This window comes from Mirounga angustirostris, unplaced genomic scaffold (assembly GCF_029215605.1).
Source record: "Mirounga angustirostris isolate CCGP_5_RB_7025 unplaced genomic scaffold, mMirAng1.0.hap1 SCAF_6, whole genome shotgun sequence".
In the NCBI taxonomy this organism is placed as follows: domain Eukaryota; kingdom Metazoa; phylum Chordata; class Mammalia; order Carnivora; family Phocidae; genus Mirounga; species Mirounga angustirostris.
This window is the reverse complement of record NW_026991714.1, coordinates 90,611,980-90,629,285: the sequence shown is the minus strand read 5'-3', so window position 1 is coordinate 90,629,285 and position 17,306 is coordinate 90,611,980. Positions and strand designations below refer to the sequence as shown.

At 42.2% G+C, this 17,306-nt stretch overlaps 1 protein-coding gene across 1 annotated transcript in view; it reads left to right on the top strand.

Annotated features, from left to right (window-relative positions):
• The window catches only part of ANK3 (ankyrin 3), a 329,559-nt gene that overhangs the window by 116,601 nt on the left and 195,652 nt on the right, over positions 1-17,306 (top strand). Inside the window, exons 5-7 of the mRNA XM_064594667.1 lie at positions 282-380; positions 4,683-4,868; positions 6,729-6,827. Coding sequence (XP_064450737.1) covers positions 282-380; positions 4,683-4,868; positions 6,729-6,827 — 384 coding nt within the window. The remainder of the gene's footprint in view (positions 1-281; positions 381-4,682; positions 4,869-6,728; positions 6,828-17,306) is intronic.

Below are 17,306 nucleotides of genomic sequence, written 5' to 3'. Positions count from 1 at the left end.
CTTATTTATCTAAAGTGGATAGGTGTGAATTATACACTATTAGCTATGAACTATACTCAAGTTATAAATTATGAACTGTAATTTTGAAATACACTTAAATTCTGGTTAAACTATCATGCTTAGGCTTTTTAATAAATATGAATATCTGCATTAAAGTATCATTAAAATTATTATACACAAGCATTTTCTGGAACATATAGTATCAGTACCATGGAAAACTAGATTGGCCCTATAATAAAGCCACAGACAAACATAGAAACATTTCATTTCTTCTTTTGCAGAATGGTTTCACGCCATTGTATATGGCAGCCCAGGAAAACCACCTCGAAGTTGTCAAGTTTCTTCTTGACAATGGTGCAAGCCAGAGCCTAGCCACAGAGGTAAGACATGCTGGTTCTTCCTGTGGGTAAGTTCACATGGGTGCAGGACATTTTGTAAGCCTGGAGTTATAGCATGGAAAATTTGTCCCACTAGAATTTAGTTACAGTCATATATTAATGTGAGGATTCTTCAATGTTTATGAAATATACTAGAAAGTCTATTTTCAGTTTTTAAAGAATCTTCCATTGCACAGATACCTTTTCTGCTCTTAAATGCCTGGGTCTACCTTATAATTGAGCTATTTGTTTAATATCTCCATATTTGCTTTAGAACACTTTTCCGTTTCTTATAATTTTGCCTCAAAGTCAACCACTGTTTTTGAAACATGTTTGTAGTACAAGTTTGAAAACTGTTTTTTCCAAATATAAGTTAGCATAATTATAATGATTGAATTTACATAGTTAACTAGATTTAATTCACATTTTTCAACAAAACTATTATATGTTTTTAAGTGTTACATAAACATGGTAGTGAAGAAATTTTTGCAGTCTTGAATAGAAGAGTTGTTTTAAAATAAAAAGTTACTTAAGTCATTGGGACTGTCCTAACGTAATACAGTTTATTTTTTAAACTAAACTGGATGGAAGATTGTGCTCCCTTGTGAAGTGTATCATTAGAACTATATTGCTAATATTAAAAGATCAACATTTGAGTATTCTCTATTTTTAACAAAATAATGAAAACAGATGCAGGATTATCCCTGTCATAATACTGCTCTTCTTAAATTCTGACATGTTTTCCAAATGGCACAAGAAAGATCGTGATAGAGGAATTGCATATAACCTCACCCAGCTTTTGAGATCGTGCCTTCTGGGGAAACCACTAAATAAATGAAGAGGCAGTTCACACAAAAAGAAGTACAAATGACCATAAATGTATGAAAATATCACATCCTCACTCATAGTCAAAGAAATATTAATTTATTAATCAGTTAAAAAATGAGATCCAGTCTTTCGCCCTGGAGTTGAGAAAAAGAATTTGAAGAGTAGAAGAAATGGGAGCTTTCCTACAGTGGTGGTAAAGTTGATCATTGGTTGCAACACTTTTGCAGAACATTTAACAGTAACTGTCAAAAGTTAGTGTTTATGTACCTTTTTACTTAGCAATTCTGTTTCTTCTAAGAATTTACATTACAGATATATTAGAGGGGGATACAAAAACAGTATACAAGAAGTTCATCAACAGAATTAGTATGAACAATTTTTTAAGAACTGGAACGAACCTAAATATGCACCAGTAGGAAACCTGTTTAATAATATTGTGATACTCACACAATAAAATGCTATTCAGCGTTGTCAAAAATGAGGCAAGATTATAGAGGCTGATAGAAGAAAATATCCATATTGTTCTCAGTGGTTTATTCTGAGCAGTGGGAGGGAGATTTACTTTTCACTTTATACCCTTTCATACTGTTGAAGATTTTTATCATGAGAATGTATTGTTTTTGTGATAATATTCTTAAGGGTAGGTAAGAAGTAACTACTGGTCGATAAGAAAACACACATTTGGTAGGCATAGAGCAGTGCTTACTTGTTGGATAAGAGAAAAATCCATTCCCATTTTTTGATGGAAATACTAAATAATATAAATATCCCAATGAAAGTGATTTCATAGTACTTTCTTGGCCTGTGAAGGAGAAGGTAGTCTTTTTAGACTGTGATGTACAGATCACTAAGTATCTCTCCTTTAGAAGCAGGTTAAGTCCAACTTACTGCTACGTCCTTGGCCTGATTGTGGTTTTTAAAACCTTTTCTGTATTAACTATGTACTGTATACCCTATCTTTTCCATATATATATATATATATATATATATATATCTTCCTTCTTTTACTAATTAAGATTCTGAAGCATTAGGTTAAAGGATTTGTTCATTTACCCCACAAGTAATTATTAAGCACCCATTATGTTCCAGATACTCCACAAGGCATGGAGGTTCTCATGGAGCTTCTGTCATGTTTCCTTTTGGCTTGTATTTTTCTTCTTCTTTTTTTTTTTTTTAAAGATTTATGTATTTATTTTAGAGAGAGCAGACAAGCAGGGGGAGGGGCAGAGGGAGGGAATCTCGGGCAGATTCCCCACTGAGTGCAGGGAGATTCCCCTCCTGACTCGAGGCTGGATCTCAGGATCCTGAAATCATAACCTGAGCCTGAAATCAAGAGTTGGCTGCTTAACTGACTGAGCCACCCCAGTGCCCCATGTATTTTTCTTTTAAGTATAACTGCACAGAGAGAACCAAACTGTTTAGACTGGGTTTGGAGCCAAAATCGGGAGCTACTAATTTTAGCTATTGACACCTTAGAGCTGGTATCTTTGTCTCTTTAATTGGCTTATTGCAGGAAGCACATTCTTGTGGGTGCTGTGGTCTCTGTTGCAGTTTATTTTCTGGTGCAAAGTAGTTTCCTTTATGTATAGGCCCTATGGGCTTAAAAGTTCATATTAGCAGAAAATATAGCCATTTAGTTTTGATTCAGAACCAGAAGCGGGCTATCATTTTTACCCCTTACATTTTGTCCAGGTTTCACGTTCACTCTTAATACACAATTTTCCTTTGACCATTCTGTCCTTTAAAAAATATTTTTTCTTTTGTTTTGTAATAGTAATAGATTACATAAATGAGAAAGTAAAGTGAAAAGCAAAAAGAAGAAAAAGCCACTGTTAATTTTCCCTAGAGATAACATTTTGTTTACTCCTTAAGACCTTTTGGTATATGTACACAACGCACATATTTATCTTTATGAAAATGAGGTCCTATATTTACATAGCTATGTAGATTACTTTTCTCATAACATTAAATTGCATTCGAAACTTCATGCCCTTAAGGGTAAACCTGTGATGTTCTTTTGGTAATGTCTTGGTTGTTTTCAGCCTTTCTTAAGGCTGCAGGGGAAGTCCTTCTAGCTACGTTAATGATCATCCTTTCCCTCTATTGGGTCTCCCTGGAAAAGTTGAAAGGGGCAGATGGAACTTCAGCTGGTTCTCGAAGCATGAAGAATAGACAGAATTTGTATATGTGAGTGAGGCGGAGGACATTGCAGGGTGGGGGCATGGCATGAGTATAGAAGCCAGCGTAGAAATAGTTTCCACACCGCAGTTAATAAGGAGACCTTTCCGCAGGAAAGGATTTATATGAGAAGAATCTGGGCAATAGTGTCCCTTAGGTGTTTGGGGCCAATATTTTACACATCCTTAAATATAAATATACTGATGTGCATTCAGTCAAAAAATGGTAGGAGCCCTTGTCTGATTTTCCAGCAAGGAAAAAAATGATGAAAGTGGTCTTTTAGGAAGACCAAGAAGACACTAGTGTGCAAGTCACTAGATTTTCTCTTTCTCCCGTATGAACACCCTTCCACTGGAGTAGCCCTCTTCTTGTAGCACAAGGCTTACCGATATAAAATATCATGCCCAAGTAAAATAAGTACCTTACTTGCCAGTTCTCTAATAAAAATAATTTATAAATGTTCTTTTGAGTGCATGACAGTAAAAGCATAGAAGAATTCAAATTTGAGCCAGTTTTAGGATTTTCTACTCCATGCTGTTTATTCCACTGTCAGTAACCTTAGATCATCCACCGATTGCTTAACCACAGCAAAATCTGTAGCTGTCTTCTCTCTGTCAAGTCCCAGGGCAATACAGTGGGGAGGCTCAAAATGCACAGACCTGAGTGTATATCTCAATTTATTCTAGTCCTGTTTTGCATGATCCCTGTGTCTTCTCCCTTCACTGGTCAGAGAGGCCAAGAGTGTTTCATAAAGACCTTTCTTAAAACGACGGTTACTATGGTTCACCAATTAACATATACAGAGTGGCCACCAGATATGTGCTAGGCATCAAGGTGCAATGAGGAAGCAGACAGGCCTCTCCCCCAGTTTTGAAATATCAGGGGAAATTTTTATAGCTTAATTAAATAAGATCCTTGGAAAAATTTACCTGGATTTAACCTGAAATATTGTTTTCACTGCAGTTATTTTCTGGATATTGAAATTATGGTATCTTTTTCCTCTTTATGTAGTACTTTTGTGTATTTTCAAGATTTACCCAATTAATGTGTATTACTTTTTAACAGAAAAAAATCCCAAAAACTTATTACAAATTTTTTTATTATTTTCTGCTTTGGTAAATATATAAATATAAACAAGTATTTATAGACATATACATATATATATGTGTCTTTTCACATATCTGTCTACTTGAATATGGTAGCTTTAAACAAAAATTGGTCGCTCGGTTGCATTCTTATTTGTTAATCAAAAAGAACATGTCCGCTAGGGCCAGTCTTGACCCATCCATTTATTTGCAGGATGGCTTCACACCTTTGGCCGTAGCGTTGCAACAAGGTCACGATCAAGTCGTTTCCCTCCTGCTAGAGAATGACACTAAAGGAAAAGTGCGTCTTCCAGCTCTTCACATCGCTGCCCGAAAAGATGACACGAAGGCCGCGGCCCTGCTGCTGCAGAATGACAACAATGCAGACGTGGAGTCAAAGGTGAGGCGCGAAGGCGGGCAGCCGGCCATGCGCTCTCCTGCGCTAGCACCCACGCTGTAAGAATGCCTGGTCTGCCTTTTGGCAAGCTTACCCCAAAGCCTTAGCCTCACTGGGAGCAAGGACAGTACGTGTCCAAGTCAGCCGATTGAAGGCGCGGCCCCCTCAGCATTTCCAGCTAGGAGGTAACCGTGCATGCTGCCTGATGCATGCTAACAGGGAGGCCACATCCAAGGTCCATCTATAGGCACCTGGTAGTTTCCTTCCTTCTAACGTATATTTTGAATGTATCCAACACTTCAGCTCAAACACCAGGGTGGAAAATTACAAAATGCTAACCACAATGTGCACAAATAAACCTTTGGCTGGTATCTGAGATGAGAGGCAATGCACTGAGTATTGATCAGTTGTGGAGAGAGCGTGCCGGCAGCCAGAGTCCCAGCCGAACGTTGCCATTGCCTTGACATGTATGACCTGAAGGTCTCTGTGAAGGAAATGTGGCATTTGGAACAGGCCATTGTGTAGCCCTCCATTCGGTCTAGCTTTCTTTCTGTGCCTCTTGTGCTCCCACCAGAGCTTCCATCCTCATTACTTAGCTGCCATGAGCTTGCTGCCGTCCATGTCACCGAGAGCGAACTAACCGTTCATTTTTTCCTCTTCTTTGCTTCCAAATGTGTTAACCTAGATGGTGGTGAATAGAACAACAGAGGTATATATATATATATATATATAAACATATGCATATAATCTCTGTCTGCATCATCACTTTCCCATTACCTAGTGCTGCTGCCTCATTTCTTTCCCTCCTTCTTTGCATCGCCTCTGTAGGCTAGATACCTGCTTTATGTCCCCGCCCCCAAAGTAGCATGTGCCAGAGAAGATAGTAGTTCGATTACCAGGGCTTTCTGCAGCTGAACCTGGTGTTGGAAAGGAAGAATGAGGAATCCTTGAGAATGAAGGATGTCGCAATAGAGTTGGGTGAGATGAAGAGTTTTGATGCTTTAGATGCTTATCAGCTCTACCTAAAGCTGCAGACAACCCTGTCATTCTACTCCTCCAGGACTGATTCTTTAGAGTTCTGCATGACACTTAGCCTCAGTGGTGTCAGCAAAATGAAAGTTACCTCTGAATGGTACCAATATTCCCACCCTCCCCACAAGACTCAGTAAGATAGCTAGCATGGCTAAGAAGCTTGCTAACAATCTAGAAATGCATCTAGCTCCTATAAGGTTTCAATCTTTGGGGACTAAGTGAATCGTTGCATGTTTTAGCATTTTTTAAGGAAGTAAAATGACCTTGGTATGACTAAGCTAGAGGAAATGAATAGGCATTTGCTAATAAAGAGACGAGCTTGTGGATTCTTTCTAAAATGCAATCACCCGTTATACAAGACCAATTGTAGTTCTCTCCCCCAAAATTGCTTTTGTCATTAAAATTGGCATTTACTCCATACTGAATATATTAAACAAATTGAATTTCGACAAAGAGTTTCAATGGACAATTCTATCATTGATAATAAAACAGTGGTATTAATCAAACCTTCTGTAAGCAATAGATTTTTCTTGTCAGCCCTATTTTGATGTTTTGAAACGTTGGCTTCTGTATAGTTCTGCTGCCGAGTCACTAAAATTATTCAGTCTGCACCCTTGGTTCCTTCCTGGCTATTCCTCTGCCTATGAGTTGGGCGTTTGTTTGAAACCCTACGAACAATTGGCACTAATTGAAAGAAACCTAGTACAGAATGGAATGTGGACCTCAGCATATTTTGCTTCCTCCCTTTGATTTGGGCAGGGTTATGGTATTAACGTGTCGGACAAGGGGCCAGCAGGAATCAATTGAATGTCTGCTATGTTTTCTTTGCAGAGTGGCTTCACTCCGCTCCACATAGCTGCTCACTATGGAAATATCAACGTAGCCACGTTGCTGTTAAACCGAGCGGCTGCTGTGGACTTCACCGCGAGGGTAAGAGCAGGGCGCTAGGACCCGCCCTGAAAGCATGTGAAAGCCTTCTGAGCCCTCCTTGCCTGACAGGAGGAGGGGGTTGGGACCGCTGACCTCTAGGTCCTACCTACTAGTCAGCGAAAGCTGTGATTTTCGACTTCTCCTACTGCATGTTCTTGCTTTTATACAGGTGTGCCTGTTTCCTAACAGGATAAATAAGCCATGATCAGGGCGCCTGGGTGGCTCAGTTGGTTAAGCGACTGCCTTCGGCTCAGGTCATGATCCTGGAGTCCCGGGATCGAGTCCTGCATCGGGCTCCCTGCTCGGCAGGGGGTCTGCTTCTCCCTCTGACCCTCCCCCCTCTCATGTGCTCTCTCTCTCAAATAAATAAATAAAATCTTTAAAAAAAAAAAAATAAGCCATGATCATGGGGCGGTGGGGGGAGGATACATATATACGTGAATGTAGCAGATGCAATTCAAGGAATCACAACTGGAAAGTACAAACCCTTCCCCGGGTAGAAATTTCTGAGACTGTTAGAAATGGGTCAGATGGCACTAAGAGTGCTTTAGCTAGCAGGGTCTTGACCTTGCAGATGAGAAGAGCGTGAAATATCTGGATGAGATCCAAACTTCAGAACCCAAAACACAGAGACCGTCTTTTGCTTTTATCGTCTGTCCCCTACAGACTTTCATAATGAGTCACAAGTTTCCGTACCCCGACTAAGTTCATATTCCTGGAGAAAGGAGTTACAGTATCATGTGTATCCCTCGATAGCAGCCCAGCCGTCCAGAGTAGTAGTGTTCTGAGTGTAAACACCAGTCTGGTGCTGGGCCTGATCCTGAGGCACCTCATCATCGGAAATAGAAACAGAAAGGAAGGACGAAGCAGGATAGAGGAGTAGCCTGATAGTATGGGCTCAGGATTCAGACTCCTTGGGTTCCAATTTTGGCTTTAAATTTTCTTGGGGTCCATCAGTTTCCTCATTGATAAGATGAAACGGTGTGTGAATTATGAAATTGAATAATAACAATAATATAATATCACCACTCCCTCAGGGGGTGACTGTGGGAATTAGAAGGGTACAGGGCCCGACACGTTGTTGGCAAGTACAGCATCAGCACTGGGATTTCGAGCATAGCGTGTGAGGTGGTGTTTTTGCTAGAACCTTACTCGTGGGAGGAAAATGGGGTTAGATGAGATCGGAGAGAGGCCATATACTAGGACTAGCTTTAGCAACAGCAGTAGAAGCCATACCATCTTTGAGGTCGCTCCTGTGTGGCAGATGCCAGGCTATGCACGTTTATCTCATTTATTTGAATATTAAGAAAAGTGTTATTTATCCATGTTTTAGAGAAGAGGAAACCAAAGCTTAGCAATAAGAAGCGGCTGGTCCAGGATCCCAGAGCCAACAGATTAGGAAAGGCAGGATAGGAAAGCTCCCGGCCACTCCAGCCTTCTGTCTCCCTTACGCGACTCCAGGTGTTCATTTCTCCCTCTCTTCTTATAACTCATTAGTTCTATAAAAATTAGTAAGAACTCAGATTGTACTGATATAAAAGCTATTTCCTGCCCTCTTGTCATCGGCTTGCTGAAAGCCTTGATCGGTTTAAATGACTCAGGAGCGCCTGTCAGCTCCTGGCACTGCAGAGCGTGTTATTCCTGCACGGTGCGTGTCCCTGGCATTCAGTCACATGGCTGACCTGAAGCCTAATTTGACATTTTGAAGGACAAAGTTAAGCACCTCGTGCACAGGGGCACGTCACTGCGAAAACTGAAGTTCTTGTCTTGAAGATGCGTTCTTCTGGTTTTATTTCTGTAATGCACAGTATAATGAAAACCTCATTAAGTCATATCTTCTAATTAGGACATTTGGGAAATTTATGTCAGGGTAGCGTTTGAGGTTTGTCTTTGCGCCATTGTTCAGAAACTTCCTGATGCTGCTGAAAATAAGAAGATTGGGGCAATGTTTAAGGGATCTAAGAGGACAAATTACAGTATTTTCACACTCCTTCGAGCAATTCCAAACCATCCATTTACATTAAAACAATGAACGTGCTAATTACAAACGAATGCTTATTTATCGATTAAAGATCAATGGAGATCTCAGACCCACCTCGCTGTTAACCTTGCTGTGGGTTAAAATAATCACATTGTGTTTTTGTTTAAAATATGTTAAAATTGAGACTTTTTATGGATTTACAAAAGCGTTTTCTCCAGTCATCCCTAGTTAATGAGGCCTACCAGCACTCTGAGCTGAAGGCTGTGGTGTAATTTGATTGTACTTCGTGGGAGGCCTGCGCGGTCCCTTACACCCTGACACAAGGCTCCCCTCTGCAGCTGGTGATGGATGACTTGCTTTTGGATGTCTGAGAAGAACTAGTCTTTGTAGACAGCTTCAAGAAACCCGTTTTAGGTTCCAAATCTCTAGCAATTCTATTACCTAGTAACGCAGCATCTGCACTTGGGGACCAGGGCCTCTCCCTGCCCAGTTTCATTGGGCAATTTCTGCACCACACGTCCCTCGGGGGTGTGGCTGGAACAGCTTCGGAGAGTTAAGACGCCCCAGAACACAGATGGGAACAGATTTTACCTGGTCAGAACAATGAAGGGAGGCTCATTAAGCCCTGCTTGCTAAGAGCTAGCTGCGGATCATAAGCCTCAGGAACCGGGTCTGAGCGAGGCAAGGATTAGGTGGTTACAGGTAAATTAAAAACCAACAGCAGTCCTTGTCTTAGGGGGCTGCTGGTTTCTGCTCGCTGGCTGCGACAGATCATTGGAGAAAGGCAGATACAGTCTCAGAGTTCTCTGTGGGCTGAGGACATGGCCTAGACAATGGCTACCTGTGGGCAGAGAGAGCTGGGGAATAGGAGCAAGGACAACTCTTCTGGAATCATTTCCTGCATTTGGTAGATATGCACTTCCAAAGCAGATACGAGGCAGAAACAAACATGGTGTCGCTGAAGGGAGTACACAGCAGAACAGATTGCTTTCTGTGCTTCTCTGCAGGGCTAGCTAATTTATGCAGCAGTAAGGCAGCTCCTCGCCAATGGCAAATGTGTACCTCCGAGTTGCAATTCCCGTCACCCATTTAGAGCACACTTGCCTGTTTACTGCACCTTCCCTTGATTTTTATGATGATGTCTGTTGTGATTTGTGTATTATAATGTTGCGATGTCTATGGAAGAGACCCCAAATATTTCCTTTTGGATCTTGCATGAAGACCTGGGCAGCCTCCTGGGCCCACTGCAGGGAAGTAGTGGGGTGGCTGCTTCCTGCTGCAGGGCAGCTTTCGCATTCTTCACCCCGTGAACGGAGTCTGCTGACACGGCATCGACATTGTCAGAATGGATGCGTGACCCCCTGCTCTCTTAGCAAATCATTCTAGCTCTCTTGGGGAAGAGGATGTAACTAAGACACACCAGAGCTGCTAGTGATTATCATTCCAGGAAGGAGCATTTTGCACTGGAGTAACTGAAGGCCAAATCAGTATGTGCATGCCTGCAAAGTTCCTTTTATTGACTGAGCTAGATTAATACTTTGCTGGCTCAGAGGTTTTTTTCATCAAATATAATGGGCCACCCAACTTAATCTTCACTCGTGTCATTGACTTTTCTCCTGTAATGATTATCCAACTCCCCATTTGCGGAGATAACTGAATAAAATATCCTTATATAGGTCCTGCCATTTAGTACTTTTTGGTTTTGATCTCTGGGAGGAATTAGGGATTTATGTGTTTGAGTGTTGTACCTCGTTTGTTTCCAAAAGGATTTCAGGTGGTTTGCAGATTAAAGTTGTACAAATTAAGACATCTAAGGATGAAACAGAAAAAGCAAATGTTACCAAGCAGCTGGAATGAACCAGTGAATACAACTGGAGAATAAATTTAGGCCGTAAGGGCTTTGATATATGTAGCGGAAAGGGAAGCATGGATGATAATAGTTTTCATTTTTTGACAAAGGAAATCTTACAGTTATCTATAGAGACCATTTTTTGTGTATGTGAAATAACTAAAATATGATTTTTATCATGTGAATTCTTCTATTAAGAACAGTGAGTTTCATAATTGACAATACCTTTGATGACTGTATTTCAAAAGGCTCAATTCCAAGTGCCCCGTCCTGCCTATCTGGTCTGTGAAGGCACCTGGCCCAGGGAGGCTGAGGGACTATGGCCCAGGTGCTTAGCTTGATGATGTTCTAATTGTATCTGATAGAACTGGGCGTGTGTGTCACAGATCACTGACTGGTTCACATGCCCATTGGACTGCCTTTCTCAAATATCAGATGTTTTGAACAAGATTTTGGCAGGTGCTGGGCCATATTCGGAACTCGATTAAGTCGCATGAAAGGTTACTTTATTTTTTTATTTTTAATTTTTTTTAGATTTTATTTATTTTTTTGACAGAGAGAGACATAGCGAGAGCAGGAACACAAGCAGGGGGAGTGGGAGAGGGAGAAGCAGGCTTTCCGCAGAGCAGGGAGCCCGATGTGGGACTCGATCCCAGGACCCTGGGATCATGACCTGAGCCGAAGGCAGACGCTTAACGACTGAGCCACCCAGGCGCCCAAGGTTACTTTATTTTAGATAGGTGAACCGCTAAACCTGTTGGTGGAAAAATGAAAGTGTCAGACTTAGACTCCGCCCACATAAGAGGTCAACATGATTCAGCATGTGAATGAGCAAAGCAATGTCCATGGATAAACATAATCTGGAGATTTCCTTTCTCAATTAAATTCAATCTAGCAAACATTTAAAGAGCTTCTATTATGGGCTAGAGCTGGAGATTCAGACTTGAGTAACCTAGTGCCCTTACTCTACTAACTTGTTTGTGTTGCAAAGTGCTAAACCATACAACATAGTCTCTCTCTTAATTCCCTAAAGCACAACTGAGTCTAGGTTATAATACCAAACATGACTTTTCTAAAAACGTAGAGACTGATGAAGGGGGTTCAGATCAGAGAAGCAAAGCTGAAGGACTGGTTCTGGACAACACTGCCCCCAAAAGTCCATAGGCTATGACCCATTCCCCAGGGTACCTCTGGGTACCACCCTCCTGAACCCCCAGAGGCAGAGTCTATCTTGCTTTCCCCCAATGGCAACCCCTTTTATCATGTCTCTCCCAGATGGATTCCAGGACCTTAACCTAGTCTCTGGGCCCAGTGACAGAGATAACCCTGTTTTCTCCATACCTGGGCCATCTTAATTCAGTAGCCACCATCTAGTGGGAAGTAGCTTTAATTTAAATTAAATTAAATTCAGAATTCTATTTCTCATTCTCAATAACCATGTTTCCAGTGCTCAATAGCCACCTGTAGCTAGTGGCTACGTATTAACGCAAAATACCTAACATTTCCATCAGCACAAAAAGTTTAGAACAAAGCTGAGACACCATTAGTCTCAGGTCTTTCTTCCCATCAACATAATAATTATCTCTAAATGTAACTCCCTCCTCCAAGGAAAATGATCCCTTATATAGTTATGCAGAGCAGTTTTACTCCTGATGGACTTACCCTTTTTTGCTCCAAAGGAATATTTTGCCTTTCTCATTATGTAACTAGAAATCACCATTGCCGCCACCACCACCAAAAATAAAACTGAAATGTTTTTGCAAAAAAGAAATAAAAATTACTAGAAGCTTTAAAGTAGTGATTTCTCCCCAACTCATGCTATGTGAAGTTCAGAAGTATTAGAAATGAGATAAATCGGGGCGCCTGGGTGGCTCAGTCATTAAGCGTCTGCCTTCGGCTCAGGTCATGATCCCAGGGTCCTGGGATCGAGCCCCACATCGGGCTCCCCGCTCTGCAGGGCGCCTGCTTCTCCCTCTCCCACTCTCCCTGCTTATGTTTCCTCTCTCGCTGTGTCTCTCTCTGTCAAATAAATAAATAAAATCTTTAAAAAAAAAAAAAAAAGAAATGAGATAAATCTCAAGAGAGGTCTTCAATTGCCGGAGATTTTGCCACATAGTTACCTCACTTCTGAAAAATCTGTTTTTTAATCTGTTTGAAGGCTGCTTGCATCCTATTCCTCAAAGATGCTTTCTCTGACCCCCCAAAGCAAGCTGCTATGCCTGTCACGTCACTAGGCGTGCCCATCACACTCTGACTCGCTCTCACATGGTAAACATTGCATATTCTTTCATGTATATGGTATTGTGTGTCTGGCACACTCTCCTTGTTAGCTAAGCCCCTTGAGTGCTAAGATGCCTCATTCACCCTCCCTGCTGAGCTCCTCGTCTAGAACCTACTCTTCTCACCTGGGAAGTCTCCTCTTCCCCAGTACTCACCAAGTGCTGAGCGCTGTGATAACCACTTTCACATGAAGTTCTTCTTTTCCATCTTTCAGCGAAGGACTCAGCAACATATTTGCCATGTAGATATTTTTAGGAGAGGTAGACATTTTATTTCAGAGAACTATTCCTCGGTTGTTGTACTATAAGAAGGCAGGACTTTTTTTTTCCTCTCTCCCTCTCACTCTTTTTCTGCCTGACAGCCCTTTATCTGCTTTTGATGAAATGGTACTTTGACATACAGCTGCATCCCATTCAGCCAGAGGGCTACAGTGTGAACGCATGTGGGACCCTGCTTGCTACAGGATAAGGGCTCAGTAGATGTTCATTTTCTTCCTTTCTTCTGTCGGTGAAATTTGTAGTAATAATGATTTATTAAAATAGTTACAGTTTATTGAGTATTTACTAAGTTTCAGCTTCTTTGTTAAGCACTTGGCATGTCCTGTCTCAACAGTCCTATGTGGGCCGAAGTAGGGGTGCAATGAAATGCAGCTCCCACATCCTTGCACTTGCAAGACTTTGAATTCCTCGAAGGCAGACCTGTGTATTAGTAACCATTTTGGAATCCCTTGGGGATAGTCCAGCACTTAGCACTGGGAAAGACTCAATATATATTTATTGAATTCGAGAGTAAATGAACCTATAACTTGCAGGTGCCCATGTCACTGCTCCCGGGCAGCCAGCCTCTGTGTAAATCCACTTTGCTCAAGCCATAGTCCTCTCCCTAGTCTCCGAACTTCAAACGGAACCTCAGCTGGTGTTAGGGAACTGCTTCCCAAACTGACATCAGCGCATGAAGGGAGATGGGAAATCCACAGGATTCTAATACTGGGATTTTAAGCAAGTGCACCAGACCCACAGATTGAATGTCAGGTGCCGAGGGGCAAGTTTTTTTGAGCGGCAGGAGGATTTGTGATTCGACAATGTAGATGACCTTGGAAGACAAGAAGCCTAGAACAAAGGGCCATTCATCCGTGGCCACTACCAAGCTTTGTTCAATTAAGGGTGTTTTATTAAACAGGGCCTCAGGTTCTGGGCTATTAAGTCCCAATCAAGGCCACCACCAGATGGTGCTAGAAAAGACATCAGCTATTCCTCCACAGAGAAGGGTGCGCAATAAGAATGTGACTCTTGTAATGGTTTTATAAGGATGCAGCACTTCTGAAGACTCTACTTTGGTTTGGGTGACAGTGCCAGTGAAAATATATTTTTAATATATTTCCCCTGCACTATACAATAAAATACAATAAAGCAAATGAAAGAAAAGAAAAACCACCCATAACCTTCCTATTAACCTTTTTAACATTAAATATCTTTCTTTACAAAGACAAAAGACACGCACACATAAACACATTCAATTCTATTGATACATATCTTCAAAGATAGAGTAACTTAGATTTATTTCCTAGTACAGGCTCTGCAGCATTAAAGACCAAGACTTTTTAAAGATTTTCTTTATTTATTTGAGACAGAGAGAATGAGAGACAGAGAGCATGAGAGGGAGGAGGGTCAGAGGGAGAAGCAGACTCCCTGCCAAGCAGGGAGCCCTATGCGGGGCTTGATCCCGGGACTCCAGGATCATGACCTGAGCCGAAGGCAGTCGCTTAACCAACTGAGCCACCCAGGCGCCCAAGACCAAGACTTTTTAAAAACCACGTTTGGACGGGGACCCTGGGTGGCTCAGTCATTAAGCGTCTGCCTTCGGCTCAGGTCATGATCTCAGGGTCCTGGGATCGAGCCCCGCATCGGGCTCCCTGCTCCGCGGGAAGCCTGCTTCTCCCTCTCCTACTCCCCCTGCTTGTGTTCCCTCTCTCGCTGTGTCTCTCTCTGTCAAATGAGTAAATAAAATCTTTAAAAAAAAAAAAAAAAACCACGTTTGGAATGAAAATGGAGATGTGGGAGCATTAGCAAAGGAATGTGAGTTATGGGAAAGCAGCCATGCAGCTACTGCATCAACCATGATATCATTGGCAGGAGGACATTGACATTAACACACCAGGAGGAACAAAACCAGGAAACCAAGGGCACAGTGGTGGGAGATACACCTCTTATAGAGAGCTGCTCTTAGCATGCTATGCAATCTCCTTCCTGCCTTTTTCATTTCATTTCCTGAATGCCACATCAAAGGAGAACGTCCTATATAATTAAAAAAAATTTTTTTTAAAGATTTTATTTTTAAGTAATCTCTGCACACAACATGGGACTCGAACTTATAACCCTGAGATCAAGGGCTGCATGCTCTTCCAACTGAGCCTGCCAGGTGGCCCACCCACCCGCCCCCCCGCCCCTGCCCATATAATTTTTAAAGGACATTTTTCTCTTAAATCCTTAGTACACTGGAACTTACTGACATCTTGCTGTGTGAAATAGGATCTGTGTTTTTTTCTTCTGACGAGGTGATGTTTCTAGGTTGTAGCAGCATAGGGAAGGAGTCCTCGGATTTGTGTTGGACCCCTGGCTCTCTTTCTGCTGCATCATCAGTTACTGATGTGGTCCAGGGCAAGTCTCCACATCATGGGGCCTGCAGCTTTCCTAACAGCCCGATGAGAGAGACAGCAGTCAGTCATAAGCTTTTCCCCTCTGCCTTAACTCATAAAATGGGTCCAGTAATAGTCCCTCATGCATAACGTCATTGTGACTGAATGAGATAGTCCACATTACTTGCTTAGCACAGTGCTTGACCCACAGCACATGGGCAAGGGCCCCAGCCATGCTTGTGGTGGAGGTGGTTGCTACTGCTTGCATCCCGGAGGAGACCCGTCACTGTAAGACACATTTGCCTGAGAAGCGTGACATTGTCAGTCAAGCAGGTGCATCATGGCAGCTCTCTGGAGGACTTGTGGAGGTAGTTGAAAATGTTGCTTCCCAGAATGTTGGATTTACACTGTTTGCAGTGCTATTTATCAGCATGAGAAGGTAGTCCTTTAAGAAACAATGACTATGACGTTGTTTGAGACAGTAAGACTTCTGATTAAATCATTGACATTGGAAGGTGCATGTTTCTCTTTGCCTCGCTTTTCCTCACTGGCCATGTGCCCTGCTTCCTGCAGTGCTTCTGCCCTAGAATTGTTGCTCTGAGAACATTTTTAAGTGACCCGAATAAATCCTATTTGGAAATTCAGTGAAATAAAGTTCTATTAAGGTAGGAGTTGGCAGAGCTCACTTTATTCATTGGCACTTTAAAAGGGAATTATTCATCGGCTGTAGAATGTTCATTTCCTCCGGTGAGTGCCGACAGCAGCAAAGGGATCATGCGCCCCTCTGCTGAATGTTCAGAACCCTGTCCACGCTGTCACTGGAGAGTGCATTTGCAGCAGCTCGGCTGCACCCTCGTCTGCTTCTGAGCCCTGCACATTCTTGCATGCCAAAAGCTTTCCCTTCTTCCTCCAGTGGTTTGAAGAATGTGCAGGGTGAAGCGTGAAGGGACACCTAGTGGGAAGAGGTTAGGACGGGGCAGAACCAAAAGGTTGCAATGGGTGAACTTGAGAAACATGAACAGTCACTTACTGGCTCTCTCCCAAGTCAATGCAGGAGGTTCAAGGAGACAAGTTCAGGCAGGAGATGAGCATGCGCTAGCATAGTTGGGAAAAAAATGGAAGAGTAAGTTGTGCTGGAAACAAGGGGATTAGAATCAAGTCCAAGAAATGGAGACTGAGCCCATTTGCCAATGGGAAGTGAGACTGGAAACAGACAAATATTGTTGACCAAAATCACCAGACTGTTCATTAGCTCTCTAGAACTCATTTTTCTACTAGTTGCAAGTTTGTGCCCTTAAGCAACATCTCCTCAATTCCCAGCCTGCCAGCCCCTGGTATCCACCATTCCAGTCTGTGTCTACAAGTCATTGCAGGTCTTTAACTGGAGAAGTGGGATGGTGGCAGTGGTGTTTAAGATGTATTATGACATACATAATGAAGGGGAAATGAAGATACTTGGCTGTGAGCTATGGCATGCTCCAGTCACACAGGGAAAAGAACTGCACTCAAGGAGAAGCTTGTCCAACCCCTGGTATGATGCTCCTTCCTCCCTGGCTTGATGCTCCTTCCTCGGGGATGATTTCTTTAGAGTCCTACTACATCCACAGTTTCTCAGTAGCAGAAGGGGGATAATCATTCTCCATAGAGGATTTGGAAATTTGCAGAGGCATTTTTGGTTGTCATCGTGGCTGGTCCATAATGGGACAGGACCAGGATGGCTAACCCGCCTTCCAT